This window comes from Bufo gargarizans, chromosome 5 (assembly GCF_014858855.1).
Source record: "Bufo gargarizans isolate SCDJY-AF-19 chromosome 5, ASM1485885v1, whole genome shotgun sequence".
NCBI classification, from domain to species: domain Eukaryota; kingdom Metazoa; phylum Chordata; class Amphibia; order Anura; family Bufonidae; genus Bufo; species Bufo gargarizans.
In genome coordinates this window covers 372,133,783-372,158,456 of record NC_058084.1, presented here as the reverse complement: position 1 = coordinate 372,158,456, position 24,674 = coordinate 372,133,783, and the positions used below count along the sequence as shown (strand labels likewise).

The 24,674-nt window shown below is 41.1% G+C and overlaps 1 protein-coding gene across 1 annotated transcript in view; it reads right to left on the bottom strand.

The window, feature by feature from the left end:
* TGFBR2 (transforming growth factor beta receptor 2) overlaps positions 1-24,674 on the bottom strand; it is a 109,309-nt gene that overhangs the window by 10,028 nt on the left and 74,607 nt on the right. Inside the window, exons 5-9 of the mRNA XM_044293889.1 lie at positions 24,354-24,522; positions 12,539-12,732; positions 9,032-9,825; positions 7,032-7,173; positions 3,707-3,834 (exon numbers count right to left, since the gene is read on the bottom strand). Of these exons, the coding sequence (XP_044149824.1) occupies positions 3,707-3,834; positions 7,032-7,173; positions 9,032-9,825; positions 12,539-12,732; positions 24,354-24,522 (1,427 nt within the window). The remainder of the gene's footprint in view (positions 1-3,706; positions 3,835-7,031; positions 7,174-9,031; positions 9,826-12,538; positions 12,733-24,353; positions 24,523-24,674) is intronic.

Here is a 24,674-nt window from a genome sequence, read left to right as displayed (position 1 = left end):
CTAACAGAGTGGTGATGCTGGCCAACAGCAGTGGCAGTAACAGGGACAATAGTGGCCCCGTGACAGAGTGGGGAGGAAAGGCAGTGGCAGGAAGTAACAGTAGTGGCCTCATGACAGAGTGGGAAGGGAGGGCAACAGTAGTGGCATACATCACAAGAGAGTGGCAGATCACAGTCCACCACCCCCAAACTGGTCATGGCAGTGGAGCGTGAGCCCATAGGAGTCAGACCCTCATAAGGACAGACAACTACGCACATAGGCAGTGACCAACTGACTGCACAGCATGTCTCTACTGTATAGTAGTCCATTTTTGCATAACTCTCAGCAGGCCTAAAAATTACCCCCATTTTTGATCGATACAGAGGGTCTATCAAGAAAGATAGCCAGTAGGCATCCCTCTGCCGAATACTGACAATGTGTCTGTCACTACACAAACATACACAAGCAACTCGGAGGGCCTTCCTGCCTCTATCTTCATTGCATACTGTCACGGTCATCTGCATCATATTAATCATTATCTTTGAGCTCCTCATTCTCCTCCTGCTTTTCCATAGTTGTGTATAAAATTCCTGGGTGTTCTCGTCCTCCTCCTCACCCAACTCAGCCTCTTCAGGTCTCAGGTGGCCGTGAGATGTAAGTGCCACGTTTTCTGACCCCTCGCCAATCAGAGAGGGCGTGCGGGCCACTGGGAGATGCAGAGGTTCCTGCATCAGGCTGTAAGGTAAATGAGTGTCACGGTTTTCACACGCCACTTTATGGTGATGTCCATGTGTTGATGCTCTAATATTATAATGCTGGCTGTGCCTCATCTTCTTCCCACACATCCTGCATACTGCCCCGCTAATGTTCCCCAATGACTTTGTAAAAATTTCTGCCTAATATGGCATTTTGCCTCCACCACTACGTGGTGCCTGCCTGTTGCTGCTTTTATGAACCTGCGCATTGCTAGTGTGTTCCTCACAGGTACGCAGAGGAACCGGAGGAAACCTACGCAAACACGGGGAAAACATTTAAACTCAATGCAGATGTTGGATTCAAACCTAGGACCTCAGCACTGAAAGGCACCAGTTCTAACCACTGAGCCATTGTGCTGCCCTTTTCATAAAGATTCTACGTGCGATCAACTACATCATCTACATATGTTTGCTCTTTATTTGCATCACCCTCACCTGTCTTATGTGCACTTCCCTGACCTCTCGAATCATGTGCTCTCACCCAACTTTCATCAATGATAGCTGCACACCTAGAGGACTCTGCAGTGGACCTTTCCTCCAAGTCTGTGCTAGCCTGTAACTGTTGACTGTCCTCACAATGCTCATTCTGGCTGAAAAACTCAGCAGAGCCAGCGGCATACCATACTTGGCTACAAGAAGGCACAGCAAAAGTAAGAGGCAGGTTCAAGACAGGTGAGGGCACAGATGCAGTTCCTGGGCCATGCCAACTTAGCGTGGTGTCAGAGAAACCCACTGATTCCTGGCTTTGTGTATCTGTTGTTAATTGAGAGGATGTTGAAGAGCAAGTCAACCATTTCAGTACAGCTGGATACTTGGTCACAACCGGACCGCTAGATAACAATGGCAGCTCTGGCCTTTTGCTGCGGCTGCTACCACCCCCTCCCCCTCCTTTCTTCTTCTGCCATTTGTGGCAGCTAGAGCAACATTTTTGCCACTGCCCATTGCTTTGGAGGGCCCAGACAACTGTCTGTTGGCCACAGTGTACAGCAACTGTATCAATACAGTAATTAATTAACTATTAACGTCCCAGCAGATGATGCACACTGCAATATATTAGACCTCCCTTTAATTGTCAGGCACAGTAACTATCTGTTAAATAAAGGATTAACAATAAATGTCACAGCAGTTCAACACAAGATGCACACAATATATATATATATATATATATATATATATATATTAGACCAACCATTAATACTGATGCATAGTAAGTCTATCTGTAAAATAACAGATTAACTATGAATGTTGCAGCAGTTGAACAAGATGCATGTGGCGATTACACTCAACCTGCAGTCTCCCTATGATCTCCCTGCACTCTCCCTATCCAATATTCTTTCTAAAACCTTTTTCATGCAACACTGTCCCTAGTGTATGAGTGCTTGCCATGTCTCTCCCCATGCTCAACTCACAGTGAAATGGCAGAGACTGCACGGGATAAGGTTTTTTATAAGCAATTACATCACAGGGGGATAGCCAGTCTATATTATTAAATGAAAGGCAGTTGCCATCTAACATCTAATTGCCACGTGTTTTTTTTATCGCAACATGGCCACAACCCACCTGCATCACGGCCACTCCATGTGGCCATACCCTAAAGCAGAGTGGTCTGAGTATAACTGATTTGTAGCGATTTGTGTCAAAATTAATTCAGAACAAATAAAATTATTTTGGCCAACTTCAGCTAAGTTGCCAAATCAAATTTTTCGAAACTTTGCTCATCTCTTCTATAACTGTCACTTAAGAAACTCTGTTTTACTACATTTGTTCTTTAAGGAAAAGTATCATTGACTACTGTGTTTTATGTGCAATATGGTTTAATGTAATTAGTCACTAATGTACTGTCTGAAGCTTACATGCCTCTGTAAGAGCCAATCTCACATCCTGTCAAATGATGGTTTATCTCCCCTCTCCCCCTTCAAGTAGAACAGGACATCACACATCACAAGCCTTTTATCTCAACTGCTCCCTGGTCTGCCCCCTCATTGATATTGGAAGAATAAAGCTTCTCATGCTGGGCAGCAGATTCTGCAGTATAGCATCAGATCTGTGGTGTGTGCGAAGACCATGAGTAATTACAGAACTAGCTTACAACTTATAACAGAGGGAAATACAAACTACTGTAAATACTGTATAAGCAATAAGAGGGGAATCATGGGAACTATAGTCCTTTACATTAGTAACCTCACCCACAGCAAGCCCTAACAAAATAAAAACTGTGTTATACAGAGCCAGACAACATAATAAAAATGTACTACTTCCAAGCAAAGATTTTTCATAAGCTCAGTTAACCCCTTTAATATAGGAGAAATATAAGAGCATGGTTGGATGTCCAATTTTTATAACATTTATGATATAGCCAAGAGGCCAGGTTTTCCAATAATTTTTGGCCGACCTTCTATGTAGAATTATGGCATTGCTAGTGCAGCTTCCTTGGTCTATCTAAACACATTATGTGTGGCACAGCCAAAGAACCAATTAATAAATAGTAAAGTGCTTTATAAGAGAACTAGTCTTAACGCTTATTAAATTCAGGGCTTATTGCTCATGAGATACAGGGCTGGCCTTAGGCTGTACAATGCCATTTATGGATGCTTCTCTCATGCTATGCCATAAAGTTCCCCAATAATACTACTTTACAGTGTCCAAACAGAAAGGTATCTAAATAACACTGCCTGATAAATAAACTATTTTTCATAGGGTTGGACAAGAGTGTACAATAGTAATAAGTGTAGAAAGTAAGGAGGGCATAGGTCCTCAGAGACAGTAGTACCTCCTTCATTAGTGACAAGTGATGCACCCAGAAGGCCAGCCCATTTATGTATGACTAAAGAGGTATATTTATAAAGACCTTGTGTGGATCTGCTATAATATATATATATATATATATATATATATATATATACACATACACACACACACACCCCATATTTAACCGTGCATTCAGCAATTAACAAAATCAGACAAAGTCTTACCGGATGATTTGACCAGCTGTTATAAATTTCTGGTCTACCTCTGTCTCTTAGGACGTTATCCTTCATGCTTTCAACACACGGATGCTCCCGTACCTTGGAGCCAAATGGTGGTTCATAGTCCTTTACTTCTGAAAAACAAAATTTTGCAAAAACCTTCACTAGGCCATATCCACAATAAATCATCCATTTGCAAAGCATCATAGGAGATTAATAAATTCAGTGCAAAGTTTTGCTTTCATCAGAAGAAAATTCTTCGAGCTAGATTTTTATGTGTTAGATATGTCCAACAAGGTTACAAAAATCAGTTTACCGATGTATCATATGGAAATTTAACCAACCAATAATAGCAAACAGTGAATGTATGGCAAATATGATATTTGATGACTGATTTATTGCATGACATTTCTCTATCACTAAATGATATATACTGGAAATCTCATTTTCTATGGAAGAGAAACTTTGAATACAGAAAAAAGAAGATATCCTTAACAAACTCTTGCTGCCTTTATGGGAAGATGTTCTTCATGTTTAAGTAGCAATATGAGATTTAGAGAGGTTTTTACATTGGTCACATTTACTAATCCTAAAGATGGTGTAAACTTAGGTCCTCTAGACCTGCACCAGATTTATCATAGGGGCTCAGGCTGGAGGATAAATCTGGTGCAGAGATAGACACTTTACTTTGAATCTTTACCAGCTTTTGTTTGACTTACTACGAGACAGATTTTTACTACAGAATTGTGGCACAATATTGTTACACCCTAAGTCCTACCCCCTTTCCAGCAAATCCCCACCCTTTCTGTTAACCTCACACTTTCACTGTGCTTTCCCAGTTGGGAACCCAGTTGTCACTTACAATGGATTCCCTGCTGCTACATGGTGTCTATTTCTGAATGTCATTGCAGAGTTAAATGGGGACTACCCAGACTTATAGTCTGTGGACTGGGTAAAAGTGGTTAAGAAAATCTACAATACCAACAACTATAAAGAGTTGATATAAAAGGAATATCCTTGAAAAAAAAAAAAAAACAACAACACAGTTTTATAGGTCAGAAGACAGAGAAGAAAACATCTGCCACCAAAAAGGGATACTTTTGTTGACCGCTTTAAATGTAAAGAAAACAAGTCAGAGCGCAGTGTATCAGGATTTGTTATCACTAGGGATGAGCGAATCAACTTTGGATGAAACATTCGAAGTCGATTCGTAAAAAAAACTTTACTCTAGTATTGTATGGAGCAGGAGCTCTATACAGTATTAGAATGTATTGGCTCAGATGAGCCGAAATTATTGCTTCGCGAAGTCTCGTGAGACTTTGCACAATAACTTCATAAATTAATTTATACTGTAAAAAAACAGTAAAGTATGATTTATTTTATTTTTATGTTACACTGTAATATTGCTGTCAGATGCCACGATCCGAGGGGTACAATGATGGGGGGGGGGGGGTGTCACAATTGCTGCTCCCCATCATCGCACCCACTACTTACAAAGAAATGCGTTTCATGACGATTTAATTTGTCACAAAACAAATTTCTTAGTAAATTTCTGCGAAGCAGCCAAATCGAATTTTTAAATACTAAACTCATCTCTGTTATACATGACTTTTCATACCAAGTGGGTCACTTGATTTTAGGTTGAATTCATTCATTTCCATGGGCTTAATTTGTGCCAAAAGTTTGTGCCAGCAAGCTATGCCCCTTTCTGATACTGTGTACCCCCATGTTGCACTGGAAAACTGAAGCAGGTAAGCCACATACAGTGGATTATTTTTTTTTGCCGCATTTGCTCCATACCTAGAGGACCTGTCACCAAACAATGTAGTGCAATCCGCAGCCAGCATGATTTATATATATTTTTGTGGGAATTAAATTCAGTAAAACTTGTACGGTAATTCTCATACTTTGACTGACAGATAGGAGTGACTGACAGCTATCTCTTATGCACACGGATACACATAATTCTGTCAACCACTGATAACAACTCCCCCCGCCCCCGCTCTTGTACAGATAGGTATTCACAGGAAGTGAAAAAAGCAAACATATAAATATATAACTTATAAGTTTTACTGAATCTTTTCGTACAAAACTATATATCAATCTGCTCAGGTTCTTCTCCTCTGTAACATTGTGCTGTCAGATTGCATGTATATTTTTTTTTTTGGGTGACAGACATTTTGCTCCTTAAATGCACAATGTTTACATGAAATTACATCAATAAATTTGCACTACTGTGTGTTAAGAGACATCATAAAGTACACACAAAGCATAAACAACATAATATAGTTTGTGGTTTGTACCACTGCAGTACAGCACTGGAGAATGATTCTGGGTTTTAAGTGGTTTGTTATTGTAACCTTAAAATAATGCTTAGTGACAGAGCAATTTACGCATCATGGCCTCGAGGGGATGAGGCTCCTGTAAATATTAATATATATTATGAAAATATGAAGGAATAAGAAAGAGTCAGCTCATGTTGTTTTGGAAAATCAAGACTCTGCAGGGGTATTTTAGGGGCTGCTGTGTAAGATGCAATGCACATTCATTTGCATCTCTATGCCGTGGTTACTAATGCCTTCACCTGAGCTTACCTTAGCTGACACACTAGCAGAAAATCAGCACAGTATAAATAGCAAGTGATGGGAAAATGTTGAGCTTGTTTAAATAATATTTTTCTATCTAAAAAAAAATTCTGACATATTCCGCAGAATTTTTACAGATATTATCCTATGTCTTTGGAGTGTGGAAGGAACCCAGAGAACACCCACACAAACACATGGAGAAGATACAAACTCCAGACAGATGATGTCCTTGGTCAGATTCAAACCTAGGACCTCAGCGCTGCACTGAACCAGCATGCGGTCCATAAACCTGTATAGAAGTACTTTATCGAATCTTGTTTTTCAGCGAGTTTCTAGATTCAAAGAGTAACTAAACCTTTGTGTAAAATTTTAACAAGAGAACTGCATGTCAGCTCTGAGCTTAGCAAAGCAGGCAGAAGCAGGAGCCCGCTTCACACAGCTAATCCTGGCATAGTACATGGGTACAGGGTTTAGTAAACCTCCGGGGGGCATGGGCACAAAGGTTTAGTTAGTTACTCTTTAAAGGCATGTCTTTTGCAAATGAAATACATTTCTGATGTTTTTTTCTTTTCACATCACATAGCAAGTTATCTTCTGTCTTTAGTAAATCAATGGATGGAGCAACAAAGTATTTAGCACAGAAGAACGGTTACCATTTACATCATTCTCCATATCACAGATGAATGAAGAATCGTCCTGCACTACAATAATCAAAACACAACAGACTTTTTTTACGTTTCACTTACCTCCAATTGCATTACAGCGGGATGTGATTTCCCACAGGACAAGTGCCATAGAATACACATCAGCTTGTTTAAATGACTCCATGTTCTCCAAATTAATTCTTGATTCAAGGACCTCTGGGGCCATATATCTAGCAGTCCCAACCTGTAGATTAAAGTATTGAGAACTTCAACAGCAAATCCACTGAAAAACATGAATTCATGTAGAGCTACGAACATAAGTTACATAAAGCTTAAAACGAATGTCCACACAGTATTGTGTTTTAGACAAAAGGCTTCACAATTCTGTGATCATTTCTTAATGTATCTTCATAAAGGTTGAAGCTTTGTTTGTCTAATTCAGATCTCCTAATCCCCTACATAGACAGAAATTTTAAGATAACATGGTAGTTTTCTAGTTTTCTAAAGCCACCACTAGGGGGAGCTTAGGTGCTGACTGAATACCTTGGACTTAACAAGAAGACAGTAAGCTCCCATGCTCCCTTTAGTGTTGGTGACAGCATGTAGCCAGAATGATAAAGAAATATTACATTTAAAATGGACTGGCAATCCTTCGCAAAGAAGAAAACGACCTCATACCAACTAGTCTAGAGACTGTTCCAAAAGGAAGAGACATCTATCTACTGACAGCTCTTCTGAGGTTTAGGTCCATTATCAGCACAGAACACAATGCAGGTTGAATATAGAATAAATTGCCTTTGACGCAGCTCAGTGGGGTACTGGTTCTCATTTAAAGGGAATCTGTCACCAGCAACCTCGCTATCAGACTGTTTTCATAGACACATAGCTGTGGTTCACCTGATTAAAATGCTGTTTATCTTAGGCATCACTTTTGCTTTTGTTGCACCCAAACTCCACTCAATTCTGTGGCCAGACCCTCCCTGGAAGCTTCGCCACTGCCTGGTTCTGTCAATCGAAGCAGCAAGGAAGGGGATGGCCACAGAAATGAGTGGAGTTTGAGAGGAGCAAAAGGTACCTTAGCTTTGTGTCTATGCAAACAGTTTGATGCCACTGGTTACAGATTTCCTTTAAGAGATTCAGGATGTATGGAGACCAGTGTTTTCTCTAAGCTGTGTGCTCTGGAAAGAAGAAGGATCAAACAACATATTAATGAGGACTAACAAGCCCAATAACAGCTATAACTGCTGCAGTCAATAAAATGATAAATGAACATAATAATGAGCATCTCTTCATTTTGGTAAAGTCTTTGATTTAGTTGGTTTGAATAGTTTTTTTCTTTTTGGAGGATATCTAATTTATATATTGTCTCCATGGAACAATGTCTGAAGTAAGTCTTCATAGACTGCTGGATCTCTTCAATGAGAACCAGTACTCCCCAAAGATACGGTGTATTATTTACAACAGTTTGGACCCACGCTGACAAAGTGTCAAAAGTGACTTTCACAGTCTCCTGCTCCCTTAACAGTGACTTATAACAGTGAAAATATGGTGGAAAACTGTGTGTATGAGGTGAAGATTGAAGGATCTGAGAGCTTCTATTGGATATTAAGGGCCATGTGACCATGTTTATGTCAATTAGGTCATGTGATGCTGCCATATTTGTATTTTTTTTTTTAGGAATATCTCAATTGTACGTCCTAGAGAGCTGATACTATATCTTTATACCTTCCCAGACACCTGATGTGTACTGATGTGCCAAATTTGGTTTCTAATGGTTCAGGGGTTTGTATGTAGGTAGCGGGGCAGCATGGTTGCTCAGTGGTTAGCACTGTTGCCTTGCAGCGCTGGAGTCCTAGGTTCGAATCCAACCAAAGGGCAACATCTGCATGAAGTTTGTATGTTCTCCCCGTGTTTGCGTGGGTTTCCTCCCACACTCCAAAGACATACTGATAGGGACCTTAGATTGTGAGCCCCATTGGGGACAGTTGGATGATAATGTCTGTAAAGCGCTGCAAAATATAGTAGCACTATATAAAATGCATAAAATAAATAAATATAGAGGAAAGACAAACATTCATTTTCATAATATAGATGTAACCTACCTGTCCGCTGTTGGCAAGGTCATCCACTGATAGAGATGGGTCAAGCCAAAGGGATAACCCAAAGTCACATACACAACAGGTTATATCATTTTTAACAAGTACATTTGAACTTTTCAGGTCTCGATGAACAATTGGTGTCTTTGGTCTTCCACAAGGTGTGTGGTCACTATGCAAGTGTGCCACACCACGAGCTAAAGAGCTACCGAGCTGTAACAAGTCCTCCCAACTAATAATATGCCTTGTTAAGTACTCTTGCAAATTGCCTTTGGAATGGAAAGCTGTGATTAGCCAGTATTGTTTGCCAACATCAGTCTTCCTCTCTTCTGCAGTCAAGAATTGCAAAACATTTTCATGCTTAAGATTTATGTCAGAAAATATTTCTCTCTCTATTTTCCAGGATGTATACTCTTCATAAGGGAAAATTTTGACAGCTACTGTCTCAAACTGATCTGAAGTATTTTGTTTCAGTTTGGCTTTATACACCTCTGCAAAACGTCCTTTGCCAACTAAAGTGTCCAGCTCAATGGGTAGTAACTCAGTGTTGTGATTCAAATTGTTGGCACAAGTTGAGCTTATGTCTGAGCGGTCATCATCAAGCATCATGGCACAGTCGTCACTACACTCCATATTCTGGTGTCTAATACATTTTTGGTTATTGTCCCACTTTTTGCTGAGCTTATTTTTCCTATGGATACGGTAACAATAAAAAATACAGATTACTGTAAACGCAATCACAAGTGGTGGAAGTAGACTTGAAAGTGCCACAAATGTTGTGTCTGGCCAAGCGACATTTTCTGGAAAAAAAAAATAATACAAAAAATTATATAATTGTCCTTTAAAGTTATTGCTTTTTTAACTAACAACTTTAACAACATTTAAGTCATTGATGCTAGGGTTGTATTTCTTCTGGTACCCATGAATACAATACAAAAAGACTATGCAGACAAAACTGTTGAAGGGGTCACATTGCCAAACACTCATTGTAGCCCCTTCATTCTTAAGATCAGAGAAGGCCCTAGATGTTACCACTTTATGATATAGGAATACTCTTAAAGTTTCCTCAAGAACTGATCCATCCATATGGCAAATGTATCCATGTTTTATCGAATATGAATCTTTTACTTCAAGGTACACTTTGAATGTCTTCAGTCACTCTTTTTGGGTCCCTATGCCTCCTTATTTGAGGATATCATATACAGAGGCAAAGTCTGAGTGTGTATACATGGAAATCTATCAATCTCTTTGTGTGGGTGCGCTGAAGCAAAACCTAAGGAGTCCTGGCAGCAGAAAAGCTCTGTTACCATCACATTAAGAGCCTATGTCCAAGGTATACAGCGATAGGTAGCAACATATTATACGGTAGAGGCATACAGTTGGTTACATAATTAATATACACAAACACAATGCTGAACTTAATGTGAACATAAACATTTTTTTTTTCACATGAAAAACCTTATCGAAATTATAGAAACTATAATATACTTGTATATCTTGTTTACCCTCTAACTTGACAGAGCCGTTCATAATAAAAAAATTGTTTCCTCTGCTATACCCATGGTAGATGATGTTCTTGTTTTACCTAGCAGTTATACAGACAACTTTCATAGTTAGGCCTCATGCACACGACCGTTGTGTGCATCCGTGGCCGTTGTGCCGTTTTCCGTTTCTTTTCGCGGATCCATTGACTTTCAATGGGTCCGTGGAAAAATCGGAAAATGCACCGTTTTGCAGCCGAGAGAACGTGATCCGTGTTTCCTGTCCATCAAAAAAATATGACCTGTCCTATTTTTTTGACGGACAACGGTTCATGGACCTATTCAAGTCTGCATAAAAGCTTTTTCAGAGGTGAGTTTTCACTTCGTGAAAACTCAGATCCGACAGTATATTCTAACACAGAGGCGTTCCCATGGTGATGGGGACGCTTCAGGTTAGAATATACTGAAAAACTGTGTACATGACTGCCCCCTGTTTTTAACTCATTGGTGGCCAGTGGGCCCCCCTCCCTCCCCTGTAGTTAACTTGTTGGTAGCCAGTCCCCCCTCCCTCCCCTGTAGTTAACTCATTGGTGGCCAGTGGGCCCCCCTCCCTCCCCTGTAGTTAACTTGTTGGTAACCAGCCCCCCTCCCTCCCCTGTAGTTAACTCATTGGTGTCCAGTGGGCCCCCCCTCCCTCCCCTGTAGTTAACTCGTTGGTGGCCAGTGGGCCCTCTCCCCTCCCTCCCCCTCCTAATTAAAATCACCCCCCCTATCATTGGTGGCAGTGGAGAGTACCGATCGGAGTCCCAGTGTAATCGCTGGGGCTCCGATCGGTAACCATGGCAACCGGGACGCTACTGCAGTCCCGGTTGCCATGTTACTTAGCAATTTGTAGAAGCATCAAACTTACCTGCGAGCAGCGATGTCTGTGACCGGCCGGGAGCTCCTCCTTCTGGTAAGTGACAGGTCTGTGCTATAGGCAATGCGCCGCACAGACCTTTCACTTACCAGTAGGAGGAGCTCCCGGCCGGACACAGAGATCGCAGCTCGCAGGTAAGTATGAAGCTTCTACAAATTGCTAAGTAACCATGGCAACCGGGACTGCAGTAGCGTCCCGGTTGCCATGGGTACCGATCGGAGCCCCAGCGATTACACTGGGACTCCGATCGGTACTCTCCACTGCCACCAATGATAGGGGGGAGATTTTAATTAGGAGGGGGAGGGAGGGGAGAAGGCCCACTGGACACCAATGAGTTAACTACAGGGGAGGGAGGGGGGGCTGGCTACCAACAAGTTAACTACAGGGGAGGGAGGGGGGCCCACTGGCCACCAATGAGTTAACTACAGGGGAGGGAGGGGGGGCGGCCGCACTGGCCACCAATGAGTTAAAAACAGGGGGGGGGGGTCTGCCCCCTGCTGCCTGGCAGCATCTGCCAGGCAGCAAGGGGTAGTCATGTACACAGTTTTTCAGTATATTCTAACCTGAAGCATCCCCATCACCATGGGAACGCCTCTGTGTTAGAATATACTGTCGGATCTGAGTTTCACGATCTAGCTCATATCCGACAGTATATTCTAACATAGAGGCGTTCCCATGGTGATGGGGACGCTTCAAGTTAAAATATACCATCGGATTGGCGAAAACTCTGATCCGATGGTATAAAAGGGACTCCTGACTTTACATTGAAAGTCAATGGGGACGGATCCGTTTGAAATGGCACCATATTGTCTCAACGTCAAACGGATCCGTCCCCATTGACTTGCATTGTAATTCAGGACGGATCCGTTTGGCTCCGCACGGCCAGGCGGACACCAAAACGATCCTCCAAAAATCAAGGAAGACCCACGGACGAAAAAATGGTCACGGATCACGGACCTACGGACCCCGTTTTTGCAGACCGTGAAAAAATACTGTCGTGTGCATGAGGCCTTATAGTGATCAAATAATTAACATATTATAAACAGACAATTGTGAAATGAGAGGAAAATGAACACAAAAGTACATATAGGAATATTAAAGTAAAGCTTATACCTTCGTCCCATAAAAAAATTAGATTACATTCTTCTTCATAACTGCAAGAACACATGAACATAATTCCTTCAGAAGTCTTTTTTTCTTTCATGATACAATTCTTGTTGTTATAGTCATCAAGCATGTACCCGTATATGGGTTGTGTGGGGTCATGGCACAGTGTTTCTTCAGTTGCGGAAGTACCATTACTCCTCCTTACAATAAAAATAAAGAAAATCAATAATGCATTACAAAGATATAAGGTAAAACACTGAGAATGTAGTTAAGAAATGTTCTTGCACCAGTTATGGTCCAACTATAATTCAAATCTGGGCAAATCATATAGCATGTGGTCATGTTACTGACTCCCTTATATCAGGGTATCTCAGAGATGCCCTGTAACCTAGAGCAATGTCAGATGCAGACACTTAACTCAAATTTCTTAACTCATCATGATATCCCAAAATTGCCTCAGCAGTGTTGTGTCTCTAACCAGCACATGACCCAGCAGTGACATGCCACTGGGGACTTTTGACTGCAGTAGATACAAGTGCACATGATCCTGTCGGTACTAGAAACATACATACAAGGACTGATGTGTAGTAAAGAAATCCTCAGACCCATGGAGCCAGAAACCAAGCATTAGTGAACAGGTAAATATGCTTCCATTTTCAGATCCAGTGGGGTGGAGACAGAATTTAAAAACCAGGTCAATCCTGTACAACTCATTTAATGGAGTGCTTGATTCAATAGCGAGCACTGGTGTCCTAGTTTCCAATCTGACGAGAGACAACATCTCCATGGAGTTTGCATGTTCTCCCTGTGTTTGTGTGGTGTGACAATTAGTGATAAGCGGCATGGGCGATATTCAAATTTGTTTATTTGCCATATATTCGCAAATTTGCAAATTTGTTATCTCCAGTCATTATTTTCTTGATTGCAAAAATTGGCAATTGAAAAATTTGTGCCACAAAATTTGCATTACGAAAATTCGCAATCAACACTACTCCTAAAGTCAAAGATATTGCAAGAAGGGAGGGATCATGTGTACTGATTAAAAGAAAATCTAGAATATTTGAAATTAAGAATATATCACTATATTCTAAATATTTGTGAATTCTCGAAGTGCCGGTATTCACGATAAAAATAAATAAATCGCCATTCGAATATTCTTGATCAACAGAAGTGACAGTGCGTCTTGCAAGCTCTCCTTTCCAGGGATGAAAGGAAGGGGAATAGTCAGTCTATTACGCACAAGGAGGATTCAGGAGACAGAAGTGTGTTTAAACTGACTTCCTGGCAGTTTTATTTTCACAGGTTGCATAAAACAAAAAAATCATAAACATAACACCTAGCCTTGTCCAAGGTCTAACTAAACATTAGGTCCCTCTCTAGGACATAGCTGAGCTATCCTCAGGCCAACCAAATAAACAAACTGTCTGTACAGCAACCTGTGATACTTGTGGTTTCTTTGCATAGGACATTCATGGTCTCTCAGAGAGATATGGCTTCTCCCTCTCCCAAGGCTGAGAGGGAAAGTGACCTGGGGAGCCTTGTTAAGGCCTCTTTCACACTACCGTTTTTTTTTCCGTTTTTGTGTTCAGTATACGGTCCGTATACGGAACCACTCATTTCAATGGTTCCGCAAAAAAACGGAATGTGTTCCGTATGCATTCCGTTTCCGTATTTCCATTTTTCCGTTCCGTTGAAAGATAGAACATGTCCTATATTTGGCTGCAAATCACGGTCCGTGGCTCTATTCAAGTCAATGGGTCAGCAAAAAAAACGGAACACATACGGAAATGCATCCGTATGTCTTCCGTATCTGTTCCGTTTTTTGCGGAACCATCTATTGAAAATGTTATGCCCAGCCCAATTTTTTCTATGTAATTACTGTATACTGTATATGCCATACAGAAAAACTGAACGGAAACGGAACCACAACGGAAGCAAAAAAAAGGAACAACGGATCCGTGAAAAACAGACCACAAAACACTGAAATGGACTTATTGTAGTGTGAAAGAGGCCTAACTAGCACCTTCCCAGGTGCTCCTCATCAGGACCCAGGCTAGAGGTTTTAACCCTTTCCTACAGTGAGGAACAGAACTATTTAAACACCCTGCGATTTTGCAAGTTCTCCCACTTAGAAATCATGGAGGGGGTCTGAAATTCACATTGTAGGTGCATTCCCACTCTTAGAGACAGAATTAAAAAATATATATATATATATATATATATATATATATATATAAAATAATCAGGAAATCACATTGTATGATTTTTTAAGAATTTATTTGTCTTGCACTGCTGAACGTAAGTATTTGAACACCTAAGAAAATCAGTGTTAATATTTTCTACAGAAGCCTTTGTTTGCAATTACAGGGGTCAAATGTTTCCTGTAGTTCTTGACCAGGTTTGAACACACTGCAATAGGGATTTTGGCCCACTCCTCCACACAGATCTCCTCTAGATCTGTCAGGTTTTTAGGGCTGTCACTGAGCAACACAGAGTTTTAGCTCCCTTCAAAGATGTTCTATTGGATTTAAGTATGGAAACTGGCTATGCCACTCCAGAACATTAATATGCTTCTTATGGAGTCACTCCTTGGTTATCCTGGCAATGTGCTTTGGGTCGTTGTCATGTTGCAAGACCAAGGCCACGACCCATCTTCAATGCTCTGACTGAGGGAAGGAGGATGTTGCTCAAAATCTCACAATGAATGGCCCCACTCATCCTCTCCTTAATACAGTGCAGTCATCCTGTCCCCTTCACAGAAAATCACCCCCAAAGCATGATGTTACCATCCCATGCTTCACAGTAGGGATGGTGTTCTTGGGATGCAATTCATCCTCCTTTTTCCTCTAAACAAGATGAGTGAAGTTTAGACCAAAAAGTTCTACTTTGGTCTCATCTGACCAAATTACTTTTTTCCATGCCTCCTCTGGATCATCCAGATGGTCATTGGCAAACTTCAAACGGGCATAGACATGGGATGACTTGAGCAGGGGAACCTTCCGTGCAATGCATGATTTGAAACCATGACGGCATAGTGTTCTACTCACAGTGACCTTTGAAACTGTGGTCCCAGCTCTCTTCATGTCATTGACCAGCTCCTCCCTTGTAGTTCTGGTCTGATTCCTCACCTTTCTTATTATCAGTGATATCCTATGAGGTGAGATATTGCATGGAGCCCAAGTCTGAGGGAGACTGACAGTCGCCTTTAGCCTCTTCCATTTTCTAACAATTGCTCCAGTTTCTATCTATTTTCACCAAGCTGCTTGACAATTGCCCCGTAGCCCTTTGCAGCCTTGTAGAGGTCCACAATTTTGTCTCTGGTGTCTTTTGACAGCCCTTTGGTCTTGCCCATTGTAGTAGTTGGCATCTGACTGAATGTGGGGTTGACAGGTGTCTTTAAAGAGCTCCGACAGATGCTACTAAGTTAGATTAATGAGTGGAGTAGAGGTGGACTTTTTAAGGGCACATTAACAGGTCTTTGAGAGACAGAATTCTTGCTGTTTCTAAGGTGTTTAAATACTTATGTTCAGCAGTGCAAGACAAATACATTCTTTAAAAATAATACAATGTAATTTCCAGAATTTTTATTTATTTTTATTCTGTCTCTCGGAGTGAGAATGTACCTACAATGTGAATTTCAGACCCCTCCATGATTTTTAATTGGGAGAACTTGAAAAATCACAGGGTGTTCAAATACTTCTGTTCCTTACAGTAAATAGCTTTCCTCAGCATATGTTAGTAACCTGGGAGACACATATACGTCCTCAATTACTTCACAGTGTGAAATACCATGTGAGACACCACAGTGAGTTTCCTCCGGGTACTCTGGTTTTCTCTCACACTCCAAAAATATACAAATAGACAAACTAGTACCCTACAAAATAGACCCTGTTGTGTGTTGTGACTTACCAAGGAGTTGCCCCAGCCACACAACTATCCCTGTACTTTGAGTTCCTGTGAGAAAAGTGCTTTGCACATGTTTGTCATTATCTTCAAAGGATGGGTCTTGGAAAAATTCATACTCTATATCATGCCTAGTCCAGAGCTTTCGGTCAGACAAAAATTACTGCATGCAATATTTTTTTCCAGACAAGAGCATGTATTTATGCTGGAAACCAGCCGTATGACAGTCAGATCACATTATAGGTCAGTGGTGGCGAACCTATGGCACGAGTGCCAGAGGCGGCACTCAAAGCCCTCTCTGTGGGCACCCACACTCTTGAAAAAGTCTATGGTGTACCAAAATGCCTTAGACTTTTCCTGCCATTCATCAGTGCAGGGCACACTATGAACAGAACAAGTGACGCATTGAATGTAGGCAGGCTATTATAATAAATGATACATTACATGGAAGATATACTATATTGAACTGTAGTATTCAGGTTAAATTGCCCTGTTGGCACTTTGTGATAAATAAGTGGGTTTTGGGTTGTAGTTTGGGCACTTGGTCTCTAAAAGGTTCACCATCACTGTTATAGGTAATGGGGATCAAGTGGTGCATGGTGGTATCCAGTTATGCCAGATAAGGTGATATCTGGCAGTCTGTTCCTCTCCGGGAACAGACTGCAGGAGTTCAAAACACATATATGAACATACACATAGGGGAAAGATAATTTCAGGCCCAGGTATTAAACAGAATCAGTATTGTCCAGAGAATTTCTTTAATACTGGATGCTACCAATGATTCACAACATACATAACAAAGAGGCATTTTTCTTTAAAAAATGTTGCTATTCATTTGGAAGTGCGATAAAGGCTGATTATTGGTGTAAATTATTAAATATTATTATCCACCCAGACATAATTTATTTAAGATGGTAGGGATTAGAGAACCAGGCAAGATTAATTTAATTAGAAGTTTTCTGAATTTTTGGGAGAGAGTCTAGTAGACAAAGATATTCAAATAAGCTTTCCTAAACCTATCTGATGCCGGCAGATGTTAGATATGATAATTTGCATATATTTTACCCAGAAACCCCAAGGAGCATTGTCTAACCTACAATAGTCGTCACATATACCAACTGGTCTCCATAATAGAAATAGTACCCACCCAGAGGTGCTACTTAAGGCCTTGCAATTGCAACTAGAAATGTTCTCATCGGCTTTTCTCTGAGAATGGGCTTTTGTCCAGAAAGAACTTCTTTCAAAGGTGAGGCTGGCTTAGAATTTTTATTTTTTTTTCTAATTACATGGTTTCTTACTATACATGTTTGAAAGGCTCTACTAACCTGTAGTGTGAAAATAATGCATCGCTCACATTGCTGCTATGTTCTCCTTACTGTTTACTGGCTTGCTGTGCAGCAGCAAGTAGGTACAATTAGAACTCCTTCCTATTCACCGGATAATACATTGTCTGTATAACAGAAACAGACAACACTTTCAGCTACTTTATTTCACTTTTTTGGATCAACAACAGATGAACCAGAGAGACCTCCAAAGTAACATTCCACTGAAAGTGAGACAAGAGAATTAGGCCTCTTTCAGACGGGCGTTGCGGGAAATGGTGCGGGTGCGTTGTGGGAATATGCACGATTTTTCTGCGCGAGTGCAAAACATTGTAACACAGCACAGAATACAGACAGAAGAGATGCCGGGCTGCGCAAGCAAGTGGATTAAGATGAGTTAAAAATTTTTTTTTATTTTTTTTAACCCCTCCAGCGCTATTGTACTATGCATTCTGTTTTCAGAATGCTACTATTTTCCCTTATAACCATGTTATAAGGGAAAATAATAATGATCGGGTCTCCATCCCGATAGTCTCCTAGCAACCGCATCCGCACTTGCTCGCAATTTTCACGCAGCCCTATTCACTTCTATGGGGCTTGCGTTGCGTGGAAAATGCACAATATAGAGCATGCTGCGATTTTCACACAACGCACAAGTGATGCGTGAAAATCACTGCTTATGTGCACAGCCACATAGAAATGAATGGGTCTGGATTCAGTGCGGGTGCAATGCGTTCACTTCACGCATTGCATCCGCGCGGAAATCTCGCCCCTGTGAAAGGGGCCTTACAGCATCACACAAAACCTATACAACTCTCAATTAAACATGCAATTTAGTTCACTATCTAGAAGGACAAGAGAACCAGAATTCCTGCAGATAAACTTAACTTACTTGGTTGACTTGCCTTGTGGGGTTCTCTTTGGGGTGCTAATTATCATTAGAGAGACAAAAAAAATATGCATGAGTATTGTACACCAGACGACGCTACTCTTGGTTTCTAGGAGTAAATAGCAAATCACATTTCTTAATTCCCATGGTATTAAATAGGATATCCCCTCTTTTCTTTTTTTTCTTTTTTTTGTCATGCAAGCTAATTTATCTATTTTTGGCTTTGTGGGAAAGATATTCAAAATAACTTTTCTTCCAAAACAGGACAGAATGCTAATGTTTTCTCATGCCAGCCGACTAAGATATGTGATTTGCATTTACTCTTCCTAGAAACCAAGAGTAATATTCCCTGATGCACAATACTCATGTTTATTCTTTAGTCTCCCTAATGATAAAGAGCACACTAAAGAGAACCCCACAAGGCAAGTCAACAAAGTAAGATAAGTTCCTCTTGAGACATGCTGGTTCTCTTGTCCTTCTAGAAAGAGAACTAGTTTGCATGCTTCATTGTGAGGTGTAAGCTTTGCCGGAATATTGTACTTCTCTTATTTCACTTTCATTTGAAGGTTACTTTGGCATCTCTGTGTGAAGTTGATCCAAAATAGTGAAATAAAGTTGCTGAAGATAGGTGAATAGGAAGGAGCTTTTCCACTGAAGTGAGACAACAGGTGCTATAATTATATCTACATGTTTCTGCATAGCAACTAGATAAACAGTAACAGACAGCAACACATTGTATTGCTGAGAAACACACGTTTGTGTACTAGGCTCTTTATCTATTGCAAGAGATTCGGGTTCGTCTGAATCTGAATTTTTTGAGAAGTTCGGACCGAATTCCAAATTGGTAGAACCAGTTCATCCTAAGTGGGGATGGTGCAAAATTTTCATTTGCATTGTTTTTTTGTGTCAATTTCAAGTAAGTCATTGGTTTGTGTTGCTGCACCAAATGTATGAAGTGGCACTTAGTTTTTTTTATTTGGCACAAGCGAAATGTGGTTTACAGTACACCAGGGGGTTGCTTGGTATGTTGATGCAACTTTTTAAAAGGCTGCACATCATAAATGAGACATAACACTACTCTAATTCTGACATACATTTCAGCACGGTTAAGTGCACGGCAGTAAGTTAGGCCTAACCATAACAGTGATCTGTAATACTGTGGCACAGTAAATCTACAGCTAACAGAAGGGATAAAAAACATGTATTTGGAATGCCACAACATGTATTAAAAAAAAAAGTGTTTTATCCACAACTTTTCTGACACTCCCGCCATTTCTTTATTTTGTTCTACTAATGAGCTATTTGGAAACAGCTCCTTCAGGAGCGCGCACAGGTTTTTAGCTTTACTGAAGGGTGCTGTATGCTTTTCTTTTTGTTTAACAGAAAGGATTAAATATTAATATTGGTGCACTGCACAGTGATGTAGATGACGATATTTTACACCTGTAATACTGACGACACAGTACCTACAGAAGGGATTAACTATGAATGTAGGTGCACTAAAATGTAATGCACACAGTGATAGACTCTCCTTGCAATCTCCCTGCAGTTTAACATCCAAGTTTTCACACTGAGATTGGGCCACCAAGTGGGATGAATATGATTAGGCAGAGTAGACTGGGTATACCTGATTTATCACGATTTGTGACTAATTAATTCATAAGTAATCAAATTTCTTGCCGAAGTTTGACAAATTGGCTGAATCTAATGTTTCAAATCTTCACTCATTTCTAGCAGCCACAATTCAAGTGTGGCTGCCCAGTAGTCCACGGATCTTGGATCATGGGTGACAGGGTGTAGTCAAAGTATGCCATCATCTGCTGGTTGATGTTGTGCTGCATTTACTGCTGCTGCTTGGTGATTAGGCAGCTGAATAAAACTGCTCATCGTAAACTCCAGACTGAAGATGCTGTATATGCAGCTGGTGCTGGTCTTGCCTCCCCCCAAGGTCATTGTAGTGGAGCATAAGCACAGAGGGTCTCTCCCATGAGACCTTCCTGAGGACAGGTGATGGCGTTCATAGGCGGCAACTAACTGACTACACTGCATGTCTCTATAGTTGTCCATTTTTGCATCCCTCTCAGAAGGTCTAAAAATGACCCCATTTTTCACCAGTAATGACGGTCTTACAATTTGGATATCCAGTAGCCATCCCTCTGACAAATGCTGGCAATGCGGCTGTCACTACAAAAACGTGACAGCATGCATCTGGCTATTTCCACAAGAGACTTGGGGGTCCTCCTTTCCTCTCATATCCACTGCATACTGCTGCTCTCCTCTTGCTTGGGCAGATAAAACATCTAGTTGTGTATAACATTTCTGGGCATTTATGTCATCCTCCTTCTCTTCCAGTTCAACCTCATCAGGGGCTCAGGTGGCCATGCGATGTAGATGCCATGTTTTTTTTTTCCCTTTGCCAATCAGATTTGTCAGCATCCCCTCCAGGACTTGAAGGAGTGGAATGACATAATTTATCCCGTAGTTCTGCCAACTGACAAATACTGTAAAGTGGTCTCCTCAAAGGGCCTGAGCAAACGGCAGGTATCACCCATGAACTGCCACCGACTAATGTGGACGTTACACCGTGAAGTAGACTTGTCCATCTGTAGCATTAAGAAATAATTGACCACCTTCCTCTGCTTGTACAGGCGTTCTAACATATAGAGCGCAGAGTTTCAACAGGTTGAAAAATAGCTTATCAGGCCATGTTTGGGAATAGCATTTTGCCTTTGCAGCTCAAGGAGTGCATGTTTTGCACAGTAAGAGCGGCTTAACTGCATGTACAGTTTCGTGGACATTTTACCAGCTCTTGAAGTTTAGTGGGAGACTGGAAGAACCAGGTGAAAACGAGATTGAAGATGTGCTGAATGCAGGGTGCATGGGTCAGCCCTCTCTGATGCAGAGCAGACAAAATATTCTTCCTGTTATCAATAACCATGGTTTCTATCAGTAACCATGGTTTGATGATCCAGAGCAGTTCCTCCCCAGTGTGGCTCTGTTCACCAAGGCTGAACAGGTGCAGAACCGTGTGACAATGCATAGCTTTGCATAGGTAATATGCTGGAGGAACGCTGTGAACTGTGCTTTCTGTGTGGAGGGTGAGGACAAGGTCGAGGATAAGGAGATAGAGAAGGACAATGGTGTAGAAATCCCACAATTACAATGCAGAGTTGGCATTGCCATCATCAAGTGGCTGGTGTACCTGGTCCAGAACTACATTTACCTAGTGCGTTGTGAAAGATATATATTATCCTTGACTATAGTTATAAGTCCATACATCAGTGATGGCGTGAAATCTAGCTAGTACAGAGAGGCCCAAGGACTGGCCCACCTTCTGCTCAACATATGTGTGCAGGGCTGGGACAGATTTTTTGGTAAAGTAATGTCGGCCTGAGACTCTCCATCTTGGGTGGGCATAAGCCATCAGTTCTCTGAAATGTGCAGAGTCAACTACTGTACATGGAAAGGGAGGGACTATAGTACCAGCACCTTGGTCAACCCTCCTTCTTCTGCTGCGACTTTTGCCAGCTACAGCAACATTTTTGCCACTGCCCGTTCCTTGAGAGGACCCAGGCAAGTGTCTGTTGCCATAGTGTACAGTAACTGTATCAGTAAAGTAACAGATTAACTAAATATGTGACAGCAGTTGAACAAGATGCACACAGTGATTATCCTCAACATGCAGTGTCCCTGCTGTTTCACTATGCTCTCCCTACAGTCTCCAAAAATTTACCTATGATCTCCCTGCACCATCCCTGCACGCTCCCTATCCAATACTTAATTGAAGATTATTGAAGAGGGAGAGTGCAGGGAGACTTCTGCTGTGTCTGTTTTATGTATTTATTCATAAACTAAGATATGTAATTTAATGCCAATAAGATGGAAGCCTTAATTATTCCACTGACAACATGTCAATGATTACCATTCAGTCTGCACCCCTTAGGGGGGCCAGGTCTTAATGATGACCATCCTCATCTTTACTCTGCTTTACTTCTTCCTAATCATCGTTCTTGTTCTCTGTGTCCTAGAAAAGTCAGCAAGATGCAGAGAGAGGAGGAGCTGGTTGTTCCCGATGACATATTCTCATAAATATTAGATGATGTGGAAGAGGAGGAAAAGCAGATGGCAGAAGAAGGGCTCCCACCTGTAGGGCAGGAGAGTGCTGGGGTGGGAGAAATGTATATGCCAGAGCTGATTAATATTCAGTGTTTACTGTCAAATAACCTGCAGGAATTTGGCCAGACCAGCTATAATTTGCATATTGTGCCCTCACCTAACTAGCCAAAGTCCATACCAGCAACAGCCCCATTTTAAAAGTACATTAAAAGTGCAACGCGGCCATTGACAATTAAGACCAACTATACAGTGTGTGTGTCAATATTAAATGACAGGCAGGTGCGGGATAATTGGTCACCGCAGCATGGCTTCAACCCACCCACAGCATGGCCGCTTCATGTGGCAGAGTGGCATGGGTATGCCTGATTTATAGGCATACCCATAAAATTTCAGCAACTTTTTGATTTTTTTCAATTTTTACACGACTCACTCCAGTTTTGAAATATGAGTGGGAAAGTGGGTGTGGTTATCTATGTTAACGAGCTTCACTCCAGATTTATCATTGATACTTTTTAAAGTTGCAATAAACGTTTCAGGTTGTTAAAACTAACAAGTGTTAGGTTTAAAGGCTCTGTACACCTTTAGGGACAATTTTTATTATTATTATTATTATTATTATTATTATTAGTAGTAGTAGTAGTAGTATTGAACTGTACTCATTTTGAGTTAATATATATTTTTTTTTAATTGGTCTTTATTAAAAATATGATTTTTTTTTTTCTGTACAGAGCTGACATGCTCCTACTGATAAGAATGTAGCTTTAATAAGTGTTTACGACCTCTCAGTAGATAAAGTTGGTTAGATGACCAGCACAAAGTGAAAGTACGAGTCAACAAGATTTTTAGCCACAAATAAGTAATGTGCAATCATAAAATAATTACCTCCCGAGCTGTACGTGGCTTTAAGGCGAATGCACACGGCCATGGAATACGGACGTGAGCAGTCCGTGGTATCACGGCCTGGCATCCTGCTGACAGCAGGAGCGCACAGCGTCATTGGTTGCTATGATGCTGTGCGCTTCATACCGCCGCTGCACTACAGTAATACACTCATATGATCTATACAATTGTATTACTGTAGTGCAGCGGCGGCATGAAGCACACGGCGTCATAGCAACCAATGACGCTGTGCGCCCCTGCTGTCAGCAGGATGCCAGGCCGGGATACCACGGACTGCTCACGTCCTTGCTCCACGGCCGTGTGTTATCAGGCCTAAAGATAAGACAAATTTATAAAACAACCTGTGAGTTTTTATAAATGTGGCATAAAGTAGTCCAACACAAACTCAAGCAAAACTGACTTCAAATATTCTCCTCATGATAAATTCCCTCCATAGTGAGGCAGCACTCAAAATCAGATTTCTTCAAACTGAATATATTTGGTATGCTAGATACTGATTTAGTGAAATACAGGGGTTGGCACTCCAGCCATTGTAAAAATACAACTCCCAGCATGCACACTTGTTCTGCTTTTCTGGGAACTCTCATGCTAGTGAATGGAGTTGAAGTTCACTACAGCTGGAATGCTGGAGGTTAGTGACCTCAGCACTAGGAAAATAGGAATAATTGATGGAAAATAGGTGCAGCCTTACCATATTGCCACGCATACTTCGCCTTCTGCTGGACATATTGAAGTTATATTGCAACTGCTTTCACAATTTGGTTCTTTAAACATACATTCGGAAGTCCTATTGTCACAAAATTTGCATAGTTGACGCCATATCTGACCATCTACGACCTTACTAAAAGCGCTGGTGGCATCTAGAAAATTAAAAAAAGTGATGTTATGGGTACATATACAGTACATACAATTAACATTAAAATACAGCAGGCAGCAACTAAATTGCCCAAAGCTATTAGAAACAATCAGCACTTTTTGAGAGTGGAAGCTCAACTGTGTCTGAAATCGCGAT